We start from the raw sequence: 17,480 nt of genomic DNA, 5'->3' as shown, positions 1-17,480 counted from the left end.
ACTTGTGCAGTCAACATCAAGGTTTACAAATGAATGCCTGACTTGTGCAGTCAGCCTCAAGGTTTTCAAATGAATGCTTGACTTGTGCAGTCAACCTCAAGTTCTACAAATGAATACCTGACTTGTGCAGTAAACCTCAACGTTTACAAATGAATACCTGACTTGTGCAGTCAGCCTCAAGGTCTACAAATGAATGCCTGACTTGTGCAGTCAACATCAGCTAATGATATGCATCCCCAAAAACATAGTTTTGGAAAAAATATGGACAGTTTAGTCAGGAGTAACTGTAACTGTCAAACTACCTTATGTGGTAGATCATAATTAGTCCGCTAGCCTGAGGCTAGTAAACTTCCTGCAGGACTAGTATTTTCCATAATTTTAGTAGTCCCATTGACTTTTTTTTTGACTAGCAGTTTCATTATTTTAATAGTCGATGGCTACTAAAGTTTCAGTTGTCACCCACCAGTCAGCATTTGTTTATGCAGTCATCGGTAATTTTTGAAAATCTGGCTGATTAGATGATGTAATATTTGTGTATGTGGGTATATGTGATTTGGACTTTTAATGTAGCTTTAAAAGTTGTTTAGTCATATCTCTACAATGTCTGCAGTATGACAGTTTATATTGATTTCTAGCACTGGGGCATAATGCCGCTGACATGTAGCATTATGTCCCACCCAGTCACACTATCCTGACACCAGGCTGACCAGTCCCAACACTGACCTCTTAATGCTGAGCGCCTAGCATGGGTTTGAACACACAAACTCTCGTATTTGAGGCGGATGTTGTAACGACTAGGCCCTGGAGCATTTTGATGTCCAAGTCCTTTCTGTGCTAATTGCACATCACCACAGGATTCACTTGTTCCCCTAGAGATGACAAAAATGTTGTAACAGTTTACCGTTTTTGTTAGATTCACAAGATAAAGTTGTTTGTCAAAGACTAAAATAGACATAGGTACATGTACATGTCAAGCTGCCATTTTAGTGTAGTGGTCATCCAAAAATCCCTATCATAATTAACCATTCAGTCTTTAAGTGATTTGCTATCACTGAAATGCATGTACATGTTCCATTCATTCTTTAAAGGATTAGCAATCATGGAGATACATGTACATGTTCCATTCAGTTTTCAAAGGGTTATCAATGATGGAGATACATGTAAATGTTCCATTGTCTTTAAAGGATTAGCAATCATGGAGATACATGTAAATGTTCCATTCAGTCTTTAAAGGATTATCAATGATGGAGATTCATGTACATGTTCTGTTCAGTCTTTAAAGGATTAACAATCATGGAGATACATGTAAATGTTCCATTCAGTCTTTAAAGGATTAGCAATCATGGAGATACATGTAAATGATCCATTCAGTCTTTAAAGGATTAGCAATCATGGAGATACATGTAAATGTTCCATTCAGTCTTTGAAGGATTAGCAATCATGGATGTATGTGTACATGTTCCATTCAGTCCTTAAAGGATTAGCAATACATGTAGATATTCCATTCGGTCTTTAACAGATTAGCAATCATGGAGATACATGTACATGTTCCATTCAGCCTTTAAAGGATTATCAGTCATGTATATGTTCCGTTCAGAAGTTCATATTGTTTGCAGTGAAAATCCAAAGTGCTGATAGTGTCATGATTAGAAATTGTCTCACCTTGTGTCACACCTTGATTTCATTACAGTATGACAGTTACAGTCTCAAATCATTTGTTTTTGGAGTTAAATACATACATGTAATGGCCATGGTGGATGATATCTTTGTCTATTTCTCTTAAGTTATCTTTTTCTGGATAAAGATGCTCTAAAAAATGTTTACTCAGCGACCTTTTTCAGTTTTGGAGAGCAGCCCCGAGTGGCCGAGTGGTCTAAAGCGCTCTCTGTTACGGATCACTGCCATCTCACCTCTATCTGTGCTGGATCAAGTCTAGGATTCGGCCAATGTGGGTATGTGAGAAAGCTTGCCAGTAGCTTCTCGTGGGTCAGTGGTTCTTCCCGGGGGTTTTCCGGGTTCTTTCTCCACCATTAATACTGGCCGCCATACATAGCCTATGATGTGCTGAAAAATGGCGTTAAACCCCACAACAACAACAACAACAGTTTTGGAGAATCATTCAACAAAACAAAGCATATTATGGCAGCAAGTATAACTGGTAGAGGAAGAACCTAGGAAAAGCCTGGTAAGAACCAGCAACCCACAAGAAGTTACAGGCAAACTTTCTCAGATACAGTACCAACATTGGATGAGCCCAAGGCCTGAACGAGAATGGTCAGTTGAGATGGCATAGATCTGTCAGACAGTTGAGATGGCAGTGATCTGTCAGACAGTTGAGATGGCATAGATCTGTCAGACAGTTGAGATGGCAGTGATCTGTCAGGCAGTTGAGATGGCAGTGGCCTGTCAGTCAGTTGAGGTGGCAGTGATCTGTCAGACAGTTGAGAGGGCATAGACAGTCGAGATGGCAGTGATCTGTCAGACAGTCGAGATGGCAGTGATCTGTCAGACAGTTGAGATGGCATAGATCTGTCAGACAGTTGAGATGGCAGTGATCTGTCAAACAGTTGAGATGGCAGTGATCTGTCAGACAGTTGAGATGGCAGTGATCTGTCAGTCAGTTGAGCTGGCAGTGATCTGTCAGACAGTTGAGATGGCAGTGATCTGTCAGACAGTTGAGATGGCATAGATCTGTCAGACAGTTGAGATGGCAGTGATCTGTCAGACAGTTGAGATGGCATAGATCTGTGAGCCGGTTGAGATGGCAGTGATCTGTCAGTAAGTTGAGATGGCAGTGATCTGTCAGACAGTTGAGATGGCATAGATCTGTCAGACAGTTGAGATGGCAGTGATCTGTCAGACAGTTGAGATGGCATAGATCTGTGAGACGGTTGAGATGGCAGTGATCTGTCAGTAAGTTGAGATGGCAGTGATCTGTCAGACAGTTGAGATGGCAGTGATCTGTCAAAACAAGCACTTCAGACCATTCAGCACCCATTTGAAATGAACATTTCTAGTTAAACATGACCTTTTAAAAAGCAATGGACGTTGATGAATTTCCTTGCTTTTCCTGGCATTTTAACTACTGTCTAATACTGTAAGAGGCTTGTCATCAATAGACTAATTTCAAACGATTTTTTTAATTATTTTTATTCAAATGTTCATAACTAAAATGTAAAATAGACCTAATGCATTCTGCTGTATGTAATAACAGGCAGGAATCATGGTGCAGTGGTTACCGCAAGGATGTTTGTTTGAATCCTGCCAACACATCTTAACCAGCTGAATTGGCTGCTATGGTTTGTCTTTGGGCAATTAAGCATTTAACTTGAATTGCCTTGGCACCAAATAACTTGTATTGCTTTGCCATGAAATACCAAACCCAAATGAATATAAACTAGACTCAAATGACACTGAATTTTAAATATCTTTACTGGACATCCAACCTAAAATGATTTTTGAAAAATGATGGCTTTGCAGTTGTAAATGGAAAGAAAAAGAGGCAAGTGTATCTGTTGCTTCCACTGATCGAGTTGACTGTCCTTACCAGCTTCAGTGACATATTCATGCTTGTATAAGTTTAGAAGTGACATAGAATTTCAAAATATTATGTTTTTGTTTGATATTTCAGACACAAGCAATGACCCGACCACACCTAGTCCTCAGACTGCGGCTAATCGTCGCGCACAGCGTCGTCTCACTCGTGAGGACAACAGATATCACTCAGGTTTCTTACTACTTTCCCATAGCTTTTTAATGGCTCCCCCTCCTTTTTTATCTGTTCTTTATTTCCTCTGTCAGCTGTATCTGATGAAAGATACATGATGAAGACATTAAACTTGCTTTTATATTATCGTAAATTTGTTAATAACATTGTACCGATCAGTTTTAGTTTATTTCTTGGTTCATTCACATGACAAATTCTAAGACCCCATGAAAGGTTATCTACTTTCAAAGAAAATGCACACACATAAGGCATATTCACAAATTTAGATACCCACAAAACAGAAACCCCAGATACATTCACCAATTTAGGTACCCACAAAAGAGACACCCCAGATACATTCACCAATTTAGGTACCCACAAAAGAGACACCCCAGATACATTCACAAATTTAGGTACCCACAAAAGAGACACCCCAGATACATTCACAAATTTAGGTACCACAAAAGAGACACCCCAGATACATTCACCAATTTAGGTACCCACAAAAGAGACACCCGAGATTCATTCACAAATTTAGATAATCCATTAAATGGTCATTATATACAAATTCATGAAAACTGAAATGCAAGCAAATTAATCCACAGTATGCATGTTAAATCACACAAAAGGAAAATGCCGGTAGAGTATAGCCCGCAAATGGGTAGTTTTGCCAAACCTGTTTTTCATTTTCATTCAGTATGCATAGTTAAGTTGCCCAAAAGTAAAATCAAGTATATCCTGCGAATAGGTAGTTAGTTAAATCAGCAATTCATTTGCATTCAGTTTATGACAGTATGGTTTGTGAGTATTTGTCAACAAATTGTCTTTTTATTTCAATTTGAGTGATCTTGTTTATTTTTTTTATCCTGAGAAATACGGACAATTTTTTTTTTCCGTTCCAGAAATTCGGACTGAAGCAGTGATGCAAGCCCTGGCAATGCACAGTAAAAAGGTTCCTGTGATGCCCCTACCATCCAAAAGGACCTCTAACTATTACCAGGCTTATCCACAGCGGCAGCATAAAGAGAGACAGACAGGTCAGGACAGATAATCAAGGGTTTTGTTGGGGTGGGATGGTGTTTGTGGAGTGTGATCATTATGCGATTAGGATAGGGAATGGAATAAAGATATTGTATGATAAAAAGGTTAAAGTAGAGCGGAACCCTGCTGTAATGCGATAATTGGGGTCCAAAAAATTAGATCGCGTTTTTACAGTATTTTACTTTTTTCAGAGAACAACTCATTGGCACATACACGTGTATTCATGTCTAATGTATGTGATGAATATGGTATCAACACGGTTTGCTATAGTGCCGTCGTGGCATGCAGTTCGTCTAAAATGCACGTAATTCCATTGAAAAATTGCACAGATTTACAATATTCAATAATTTTTTTCCCAGATCATTGTGTCTGAATTCAGTGTTTAATATATAGCATGAACAGAGTATCAACACCATTTACTTCCATTTGATATCGTACTGTGGGGGCTTGCAGTTAACCCATAATATATGTAATTCCGTTGCAAAAATTGCATACATATTTAAACTATTCAATAATTTTGTCATACATCATTATGTATCTGAATTCAATGGGAAAAATTAACAGTAAATTTAGGTTAAGAAAGATGAAGCATGTGTACGGTTCTTTACGTTCCAGGGTCTATGAACGATGTCTGTACAAATGTCATACTGCTTAAATTTTCTCATATGCTTTTCTGTGTACATTTATCAATTGCAAAATTCCCATAATTAATGCTTGTATGCTTATTCATTTGAATGACTACAGCAAGGATAATTAACGATCAACACATTCAGCGTGCATATAACTTTTAGGGGGCCCCAAGTGGACGAGTGGTCTAAAGCATTCTCCGTTACGGATCACTGCCATCTCACCTCTGTCTGCGCCGGTTTGAGTCTTGGATTCAGCCAATGTGGGTATGTGAGAAAGCATGCCAGTAGCTTCTCTTGGGTCGGTGGTTCTTTCCGGGGTTTTCCTGGGTTCTTCCTCCGCCATTAATACTGGCTGCCATATATAGCCTATCGTGTGCTGAAAAATGGCATTAAACCCTACAACAAAAAAAAATCATTGCACAAAGCGCAGAGAACGACTTGCATTTGTGAAATATTTTTACAAAAAATAGGAAATTAATAATGAGTTCACAAACAAACACCATACCCATGTAAAACCAGAGAACTAAGTGCAATCAGCCTGCAATGGTCACAAGTCACTTTTATAAAAATTTTAAAGCTAAATGCATGTACAATTTCATACCCTTTCAATCTCCAGCTAATAATGCAGACATTATTTACTGGTTAACTTATTGCATCTAATAACACTGCCAAGTGCAGCAAACATGTTGGCGGCTTTTGTTTTTTTATGTTTATTAAATTGTGAGAATCTTTTATCAACCACCGCATTGTCTGCTGCTTGGTTGTGTATGCAGTTAAAGAAGAAACACATGTTGGCTATTGTTTGAGCAATGATTGTATACAGAATTAATTGAAGACAATCACACAGACGACTTACTGGCTTTGCTTATGGACCAGTAATAAGTAACATTTCCGATAATGTTTATTTTGGCATAATGATTCAAGAACCTGTTGATATTGTTAAATTTCAGATGCAACGCCATGATCATATCATATTAAAATTCATACGCGAACTCTTCCCCAAAATGTTAATAAACGTTTTACACACTATTTCTCTTACCTAGAAAAAAATATTTTTTCCCAGTACAAAAAAAGTACATATATTAAATTCAAATTCATACGCGATCTCTTCCCCATAATGATAATACATTTTTTATACACTATTTCATGTACTTTGAAAGAATTATTTTTTTGTTCATGTGTGAATGAATTTTCAAAATTTCGGGAGCCACGCCACCATCGCATTATATCCGAATTCGCTTTATAGTGGGGCACGTTATAGCGGGGTTGCACTGTAATTCCCCTCCCCTCCAATAGAAGCACTACCTGTTTCCGTGTTTATACATATTTGCAGCTGAGAGGAAGACAAAACGGTCAGGATAGATGATCAAGATTGTGGTTAGAGTGGGTTGGTATTTTATAGAGTGGACTGAGGAAGGGATTAAGATGTTGGAGGGAAAAGGATATTATATGATATCATAGTCTGCCCCTTCCTACAAATCACTAACAGGCTCATTCTGTATAGAAGCTGAGTGGTTATGAGAAGTCGAGGAAAATGGTCGGGAATGATGTTGGAGATATTTCAGGAAGAAGGGTCAGGATTTAGTGGAATCATGGTCCATGCATTACACCTTGCCACCAAGGAAACTTTCAGCTTGGTGGTTAATTAAAGCTTGGCTAATGCCAAGAAGACTGTAAAAACATTAAGTTATTTACACTTCCAACTTGGTGGATAATTAGAACATGGTTAATGTCAAGAACACTATACATTACGTTATTTTATGTTCGCGTTATTTCCAACTTGGTGGTTGACTAAACTTGAAGGTCAAGGTCAAGAAGACTGTGCATTGGCTAAAATCAAACAGTATTTGAATGGATTGCTTTCCTATAATCTACTTTTCCTTCTGTTTTAGGCAAATGTCAGCTTGACTTTATTTAATGATAAATATTTTGTGTGATTAATTGATTGCTTTGACTAGATAACATTCTTACTTTAGGACTTTTATTTACAGATTCATCATCGGATGATGACAGTCTGTATGGAGATGATTCATCCCGGAATTTCAATCGAGGTGGGAGGTCACGTGACAGTGGGGCCAGTTCGTCTTCATCATTCTCCGATGTTGGAGCCCCAACACATCTTCCAAGTCAAGAACGACCTCGTAGTGCAGCCTACGTGAATTATAGCATCCCTGGGAACACTTCAAGACAAGCTCTTGCTGATGTTATGCAAAGTAGCCGTCATTGTAAGATGTACATTACAAAAGCTTGCAAATACAACTGAATGGAAATTGATGCCAGGACTTATATTAGGAAAAAAGAAATTAACATGATTCTCAATGAGATGTTGATAACTTTAGGATGAAATAGTCTTTGACCTACATATACACAAATCTCAACACAAATTGTAAAAAGTTATAGCCAAAGTGAGTTTGCCATTGACAGATGAAACAGATGTTTATAGAAGTGAATACACACTTGTCTTGTATAGATTATTGCAAAGTGTGACATCTTTGTATTTTGTTTCCTGAAAGTTTTGATGAAAACCTTTAGTAAGGTTATTGCGATAGTGCCCGTCTAACCATCTCTCCTCAACTATCTAGTGTTGAACTGCTGGGTGGAAATTTATCCAACTTTGTATATTGATTGACTGTGTGATAACTGTTTTTGTGAAGGCATTAGTTTTGGGCTTCCTTTTACCAGGGGTTATAGTTTGCAGACTATATATATATATATATATATATATATATATATATATATATATATATATATATATATATATATAGTGGGTTTGGGGTTACAACCTTCTGGATCAAGGCTGAGGAAGTCAAAGAAATATGTGACAACAATAATTTGAAATTATCTTGGTGGGTAAGTGTACATTACTCCTAGTTTCTTTTCTCAAGTTATTGTTTGGTGGTGTTGACCAATCTAAAGTGGCATTTGTTTCCTGGTCAACTATTCACTGACGATTGTGTGTCGGATGTATTATCCAGTTTGTATAAATAATGACAAAGCTTTCCGAGCAACTAGCATATCAGCCTTGATTAATTAAAGCTACCTTTAATTTGGTCATACAGTAAAGTGTCATCTGGATTAATAACACCTACCTTTAATTTGGTCATACAGTAAAGTGCCGTCTGGATTAATTAAACCTACCTTTAATTTAGTCATAGAGTAAAGTGCCAGCTGGATTAAGCCTACCTTTAATTTTGTCATGCAGTAAAAGTGCTGTCTGGATTAATTAAACCTACCTTTAATTTGGTCATACAGTAAAGTGTCATCTGGATTAATTAAACCGACCTTTAATTTGGTCATACAGTAAAGTGTCATCTGGATTAATTAAACCTACCTTTAATTTGGTCATACAGTAAAGTGCCATCTAGATTAATTAAACCTACCTTTAATTTGGTCATTCAGTAAAGTGTCTTTTAATTTGGTCATACAGTAAAGTGCCATCTGGATTAATTAAACCTACCTTTAATTTGGTCATACAGTAAAGTGCCATCTGGATTAATTAAACCTACCTTTAATTTGGTCATACAGTAAAGTGTCATCTGGATTAATTAAACCGACCTTTAATTTGGTCATGCAGTAAAGTGTCATCTGGATTAATTAAACCTACCTTTAATTTGGTCATACAGTAAAGTGCCATCTGGATTTATTAAACCTACCTTTAATTTGGTCATACAGTAAAGTGCCATCTGGATTTATTAAACCTACCTTTAATTTGGTCATACAGTAAAGTGTCTTTTAATTTGGTCATACAGTAAAGTGTCATCTGGATTTATTAAACCTACCTTTAATTTGGTCATACAGTAAAGTGTCTTTTAATTTGGTCATACAGTAAAGTGTCATCTGGATTAATTAAACTTACCTTTAATTTGGTCTTACAGTAAAGTGCCATCTGGATTTATTAAACCTACCTTTAATTTGGTCATACAGTAAAGTGCCATCTGGATTTATTAAACCTACCTTTAATTTGGTCATACAGTAAAGTGTCTTTTAATTTGGTCATACAGTAAAGTGTCATCTGGATTAATTAAACCCACCAATAATATGATCATACAGTGATCGTCCATATTGATCAAATGAAACCAGCAAATAATTTGGTCATATGATGATAAGCAATGTTGATCAATGAAACCAGCAAATAATTTGGTCATATGATGATATGCAATGTTGATCAATGAAACCAGCAGATAATTTGGTCGTATGATGATAAGCAATGTTGATCAATGAAACCAGCAAATAATTTGGTCGTATGATGATAAGCAGTGTTGATCAATGAAACCAGCAAATAATTTGGTCATATGATGATATGCAATGTTGATCAATGAAACCAGCAAATAATTTGGTCGTATGATGATGAGCAATGTTGATCAATGAAACCAGCAAATAATTTGGTCGTATGATGATAAGCATTGTTGATCAATGAAACCAGCAAATAATGTGGTCATATGATGATATGCAATGTTGATCAATGAAACCAGCAAATAATTTGGTCAGATGATAATATGCAGTGTTGATCAATGAAACCAGCAAATAATTTGGTCATATGATGATATGCAATGTTGATCAATGAAACCAGCAAATAATTTGGTCGTATGATGATAAGCAATGTTGATCAATGAAACCAGCAAATAATTTGGTCGTATGATGATAAGCAATGTTGATCAATGAAACCAGCAAATAATTTGGTCATATGATGATATGCAGTGTTGATCAATGAAACCAGCAAATAATTTGGTCATATGATGATAAGCAATGTTGATCAATGAAACCAGCAAATAATTTGGTCATATGACGATATGCAATGTTGATCAATGAAACCAGCAAATAATTTGGTCATCCATTAATATGCTTCTCATTCCTAACATCAACATATGATTATTATCAAGTCTGAAGCCGTTGTGGCATAGCGGCTAGCAGGATGGAATCATGACCAAAATGTTGCAGGTTCCACTTCTCTTTTTTGATTAGCTCATATCCGCAACCTTGATATGACCTTGGGCAAGGCACTTTAGTTCAGTTAGACTGGCACTAAATAACTTACTTGTGCTGATGTGCAATAAAACACCAATGTTAAATAGCAAGTTTGTCAGTTCAGTTAGACTGGCACTAAATAACTTACTTGTGCTGATGTGCAATAAAACACCAATGTTAAATAGCAAGTTTGTCAGTTCAGTTAGACTGGCACTAAATAACTTACTTGTGCTGATGTGCAATAAAACACCAATGTTAAATAGCAAGTTTGTCAGTTCAGTTAGACTGGCACTAAATAACTTACTTGTGCTGATGTGCAATAAAACACCAATGTTAAATAGCAAGTTTGTCAGTTCAGTTAGACTGGCACTAAATAACTTACTTGTGCTGATGTGCAATAAAACACCAATGTTAAATAGCAAGTTTGTCAGTTCAGTTAGACTGGCACTAAATAACTTACTTGTGCTGATGTGCAATAAAACACCAATGTTAAATAGCAAGTTTGTCAGTTCAGTTAGACTGGCACTAAATAACTTACTTGTGCTGATGTGCAATAAAACACCAATGTTAAATAGCAAGTTTGTCAGTTCAGTTAGACTGGCACTAAATAACTTACTTGTGCTGATGTGCAATAAAACACCAGAATGTTAAATAGCAAGTTTGTCAGTTCAGTTTGAGAACAACAGGAAGAGAGAGAAAGAACTTTAAATGTATTCTGTTTTGTGGGTAAATTCATTTACAAAATAGTTTGAAGCAAAATTGTCAGTCATTATGTAGGATTTGTTATTATATGTGCAGGGTATAAAGAGATAAGCCATGAGTTTACATATAACTGATAGTGTTTTATAAACCTTCAGCGTCCTAACTGTGCTTTGATTTCAATTGCAGCCCACCACATATACCAGATAGTGTTTTATAAAATGTATTGTCCTAACTGTGCTTTGATTTCAATTGCAGCCCACCACATATCACAGCCACCAGATGTTACAAACAATGCAAAAAGTATTCGGCAGGCAGACAGGGTGGGACGAGGTGTGCCATCAGTTCGTGTCAGTGGAAATGTAGTACTTGATGAAGATGAATCAGGTAAGTTTGACCTACTTTTAATATCAGTATAATATTTCAAATTTAATTTTGGCTTTAGTCATTGCAGCTGCAATCTGTTTATTAATACATTTTAAATTAATCTTGTTTTTTTAAAAATATTTTATTACAATACAGTGCATAAAATGAATGTCATACTTGCAGAATCCATGTAGATCATCCAGTTTGGCTTCTGCAATTTTTGAGTAATTTAATTTTGAATAAAAAAAATGTTCATTGCGCCATTGTGATGCGAAGGAATTGTGAACAATACTCGCATCAAATTGCTGTTTACTTGGAATTGTAATGAGTTTATTTTCTCATATTTCGGTTGTATAATGTATTCGTACATATAAGGTACACTCCCAATTTTTTCCCTGGAAAAAGGTTATACAATTAGTTTGCAGTAAAATGAGTATCCTACATTTCAGAATCTTGACAATTTTGCTGTGTCTGCCTTGTTAGATAGTACACTGATCATCATTTGTTACATGACGTCTGATTGGTTTGCATTAAGACAGTGCTTGACTGTTTCTAAGTTCTTTCTGTGAGGCCTCAATACGTGAGTGTGGCTATGATAGTTGGCTTTCCATGCTCAGTATAGGAGCTATTTTGTAACCTCTGTTGCCTGTATTAATTCAGATTCAAGATGCTACATCAAAGTCTATGTCATATGCTTATTAGGACAGTTATGACACATCTTATGTATATTTGATTTAATTTATATTTGATTTAGTTTAATTGTTTGTAAGTTTTATTAAAAAAAATGTTTTTATTTCATTACATGTTAAGTAATAAATACATTACATGTTAAGTAATGTAATTTTGTTTACTGGAATTTGACATTTTCCAGAAATTAGTTTGATCTGACTGTTTTGTCATCAACACCTAAAAATATAACTTTGTATCTAAATGCTGACCTAGTTTCTGACCTTGATTGAAAATTAGTAACAGTTCGAGTAAACAACTTTTAAAAAAAAATATTTTTAATATGTGATTTATAAGGTGGAATTGTGGCTGACTGGGACTATGTAACGTTAGACATAAATAGCTTTTTTCTAAGATGTTCTAGAAATTCTGGTTTTACCAGAGAGTTGACCCTCATCCAGGAATCTGTTTGCATTTCAAGTTAGTGTCAAACCTTTGTCTTTAGGAATAAACTCAGTTGGGCTTTTTACCTTGGACACTGAAAAGTGTTTCATTGTTACCATTTGAGTTAGGGCCCCGAGTGGCTGAGTGGTCTAAAGTACTCTCTGTTACGGATCACTGCCATCTCACCTCTGTCTGCGTGGGTTCAAGTCTCAGATTCAGCCAATGTGGGTATGTGAGAAAGCTTGCCAGTAGCTTCTCGTGGGTCGGTGGTTCTTTCCGGGGGTTTTCCCGGGTTCTTCCTCCACCATTAATACTGGCCGCCATGTATAGCCTATCGTGTGCTGAAAAGTGGCGTTAAACCCTACAACAACAACAACAACCATTTGAGTTGAAATGTTGTTGATGGAATTGTTAATTCTTTTCTTGGAAATATTTGAGCACTCATACAGAATATTTGGACAAAGACATTTTTTGAAATTTTATTCGTAAATTCAAACACCAGAATATTATTGTTTGTAGAACAACAGAGAACTGTAGACACAACAGCACTAGACTGGCTATAGTATATGTTATCACCTTTCATTTTGGATTTTCGTCAGGACTCGAACTCAGATTCATTAGAACATTTCATTACTAGGACTTCTAAAATTTAATTTGTTGATTACTCTTGGATCATTTTTAGATTTTATTCTTAAAACAGTAAGTTCTTTTTTTACAACTTTACATTGTGTTTCCAGGGAAATAAATTATTTGTTTAATTTTACAAAGCTTGTTGTTTTCGCTTTTTCTTTGTTACTGTTTATGATAGGCTTACATTATGTTCTAGAAACCCATCAGTACCTTTCCTTTCTTTTATTACTCATGCATATTTTTTTTTTTGTCTCTTCAGCACCCAGACATCAAGGAAAAGTGTCTGCTAAGATCCAACAATTGTTAAATACACTCAAGGTATGTTTGACCATTTGTTGAGAAACATTTCTTTTATTTGCCAAGTCATTCCTGTCTCAGGAAGCAGTAAGTGTGGAATTTAAATACAGATTGTGAAAACAGCATGCTCTCAGATTTGTCTGACTAATTATTAAAGTTCATAGTAAAATATTAGAAGTTTTGATTTCTGTGTGACATTATTATTTGCTGATTTATCAGTTTACAATGGTACAAACATTTATAATCTTTTGAAATGTACATATACAAGATTGTAAATCTCCAATTTGCCTTAGATCATTTTGAGTTAAACTATGTGTTTTGTACATCAAAATAATAACTTTTTCTTAATCCAGTATCAATGTGAGTACTCATTACTGATTATCATTGTCCCCACTAACTATTCGGAGTGGGACCCAGAGTGGCTGAGTGGTCTAAAGCGCTCACCATTACACATCACTGCCATCTCACCTCTGTCAGCCTGGGTTTGAGTCTTGGGCTCGACCAATGTGAAAAAGCTTGCCAGTAGCTTCTCATGGGTCAGTGGTTCTTTCCAGGGTTTTCCCAGGTTCTTCCTCCACCATTTATACTGGCTGCCATGTATAGCCTGTCTTGTGCTGATATATGTCGTTAAACCCTATAACAGAAACAACTATTTTGAGTACTCGTGAGTGAATATTATCACCACTTTCATGTAACCTGTATATTGGTGTGAGTACTAATGACTGGACATTATTGTCAGTACTATCTTGTGACCTGTATATATTAGTGCCAAAAAAGTATGGTCTCTCAAGACAGGTGGTTTCATAACAGGTCATACCACTATATAAACACAAAATCTGTTCATTGAGAATATGTTGTTTCAGGACAGGTGGTTTCACATAGCAGTGGTCTTTCAAGACAGGTTTTACTGTAGTATGAGTACTTGTGACTGATCATCTCTGTCACCAAGTGACCTGGATTATCATGAGTACTCATGACAGATCATCATGTGACTTTTATCATTAAAATAATATCACTATTGTAATCCTTTACCTCCTCATCATTGCTGCACACTAGTGGCCACCAACACCAGCAACACCTTTATTACTGAGTCACACCACTCTTAATATTTTCATCATTGCCACGATTACCAACACCACCTCCACAATTGCTATTTTCATCACAAATATATATTTTCATCACAAATATATATATATATAATCATCATAAGATACAAGCCTTCACCACCCCCACTCTACCTTCATTCCCATTTTCATCACTGCTACTGTCACCAAAATTCCCTCAATCAATACACCCCAATATCACCAGCACCATCTTTCATCTTTTTCTTATTATTATTACACCACATCGCTGCCACAACCATTGCCTTCAGTCCCACTTTCATCACAATCCAACATCACTACTACCACCACCACTTTGATTGCCTTCAGTCCCACTTTCATCACAATCCAACATCACTACTACCACCACCACCTTGATTGCCTTCAGTCCCACTTTCATCACAATCCAACATCACTACTACCACCACCACCTTGATTGCCTTCAGTCCACTTTCATCACAATCCAACATCACTACTACCACCAACACCTTGATTGCCTTCAGTTCCACTTTCATCACAATCCAACATCACTACTACCACCACCACCTTGATTGCCTTCAGTCCCACTTTCGTCACAATCCAACATCACTACTACCACCACCACCTTGATTGCCTTCAGTCCCACTTTCGTCACAATCCAACATCACTACTACCACCACCACCTTGATTGCCTTCAGTCCCACTTTCGTCACAATCCAACATCACTACTACCACCACCACCTTGATTGCCTTCAGTCCCACTTTCCTCACAATCCAACATCACTACTACCACCAACACCTTGATTGCCTTCAGTCCCACTTTCATCACAATCCAACATCACTACTACCACCACCACCTTGATTGCCTTCAGTCCCACTTTCATCACAATCCAACATCACTACTACCACCACCACCTTGATTGCCTTCAGTCCCACTTTCATCACAATCCAACATCACTACTACCACCACCACCTTGATTGCCTTCAGTCCCACTTTCATCACAATCCAACATCACTACTACCACCACCACCTTGATTGCCTTCAGTCCCACTTTCATCACAATCCAACATCACTACTACCACCACCACCTTGATTGCCTTCAGTCCCACTTTCATCACAATCCAACATCACTACTACCACCAACACCTTGATTGCCTTCAGTCCCACTTTCATCACAATCCAACATCACTACTACCACCACCACCTTAATTGCCTTCAGTCCCACTTTCATCACAATCCAACATCACTACTACCACCACCACCTTGATTGCCTTCAGTCCACTTTCATCACAATCCAACATCACTACTACCACCACCACATTGATTGCCTTCAGTCCCACTTTCGTCACAATCCAACATCACTACTACCACCACTACCTTGATTGCCTTCAGTCCCACTTTCATCACAATCCAACATCACTACTACCACCGACACCTTGATTGCCTTCAGTCCCACTTTCATCACAATCCAACATCACTACTACCACCACCATCTTGATTGCCTTCAGTCCCACTTTCGTCACAATCCAACATCACTACTACCACCACCACCTTGATTGCCTTCAGTCCCACTTTCGTCACAATCCAACATCACTACTACCACCAACACCTTGATTGCCTTCAGTCCCACTTTCATCACAATCCAACATCACTACTACCACCACCACCTTGATTGCCTTCAGTCCCACTTTCATAACAATCCAACATCACTACTACCACCACCACCTTGATGACTCACACCATATGCCATCCTCCTTCATCTCGCTAACTCCAGGCAGCCATGGTGGCTGAGTGGTTAGTGTTCCAGACTCTAGACTGGAAATGTACTTTATTAAAATTCCTGTAATCTTACCATTAGACCAGCCTTATTCACCTACCATCATTTGTCATTGGGCAAGGCATTTTACTATGATTGCCAATGGCACTAAATAACGTACATATGTTGCTATACTGTAAAGCTCCAAAACAAACCAAGTTTCCTCATTCCACAAATATTGTGTTGTCCTATCTGTTTTCAGACCCTTGTTTTGTCTCTGATTTTGTTATCTTCATGTCAAATCATTACTACCATGCCACCAGTACCACCTTTATTTACATTAGCATCACACCCCATCATAACTGAAATCAACACCGTCATTATTCATGATATTATCAGATCCTAACAACACTCTCAACCACAACAACCTTCATTCCAACTATCATCAAATCACAATATCATCATCACCACCACCTTCATTAACAATTTTATCACAACCCAACATCACTTTTGCCACCACCACCACCACCATCATTCCAACCAGTCACACCTAATATAACTGCCACCATCACACCTTCAGTTCAACTGTCATAGTCCAACATAACTACCACCAATACTGACATCATTCCTACTGTCATTGCACAGCAGAATGACTGCCATCATAATTCTCACTATCATCAAAGCTTATGATTATTGCCATGACCTCCACCACTGCTGCCAGCATCATTGTTTCCATTATCATCACACCCACCATCACTGCATCTGCCACTGCCACTACCACTATTATTATCACTGTTATCATACCCAACATCAATGCCACCACCACCATCTTTGTTCCCAAATTTAATCAGATTCCGTAATCACTATACCACCATATGCTTTTGTATCACAGCAGTTTCATCATCATCATCATCTATCTTGTCATAAGTTTTGTCATCATCACACATCATTTGGTTGTCATCATCCAAGATGATAATGATCATCTTTTTTTTATTGCCCTTCGTCAGGTCATGTATTATATTAATTTCATCAGGTATTTCAACCATTGTGAGGTAGATGGTGATGTGATGCAGACGTCAAAATTCATTGCTCGGCATCAGGGTATATAGTAGTTGTTGTTGTTCATGTGTGGAAACACCAATGATCGGCCAGAGTGGCAAACAGTAACACTGGTGCAATAATAAATTATCATAGTTTGGGT

The 17,480-nt window shown here is 37.2% G+C and overlaps 1 protein-coding gene across 3 annotated transcripts in view; it reads left to right on the top strand.

Annotated features, from left to right (window-relative positions):
- LOC149789727 (disco-interacting protein 2 homolog C-like) overlaps positions 1-17,480 on the top strand; it is a 196,041-nt gene that overhangs the window by 60,849 nt on the left and 117,712 nt on the right. For 2 of the 3 annotated variants that reach the window (XM_089971747.1, XM_089971745.1), the window contains exons 3-7: positions 3,632-3,727; positions 4,609-4,743; positions 7,368-7,601; positions 11,299-11,427; positions 13,406-13,464. In XM_089971747.1, the coding sequence (XP_089827873.1) occupies positions 3,632-3,727; positions 4,609-4,743; positions 7,368-7,601; positions 11,299-11,427; positions 13,406-13,464 (653 nt within the window). The remainder of the gene's footprint in view (positions 1-3,631; positions 3,728-4,608; positions 4,744-7,367; positions 7,602-11,298; positions 11,428-13,405; positions 13,465-17,480) is intronic. The other variant, XM_089971746.1, reaches the window with a different exon arrangement.

The sequence above is a fragment of the Sinohyriopsis cumingii genome, chromosome 10, assembly GCF_028554795.1.
Source record: "Sinohyriopsis cumingii isolate HCF-2022 chromosome 10, ASM2855479v2, whole genome shotgun sequence".
Lineage (NCBI taxonomy): Eukaryota > Metazoa > Mollusca > Bivalvia > Unionida > Unionidae > Sinohyriopsis > Sinohyriopsis cumingii.
The sequence above is the reverse complement of the archived record's forward strand: the minus strand, read 5'-3'. Positions and strand labels throughout refer to the sequence as shown.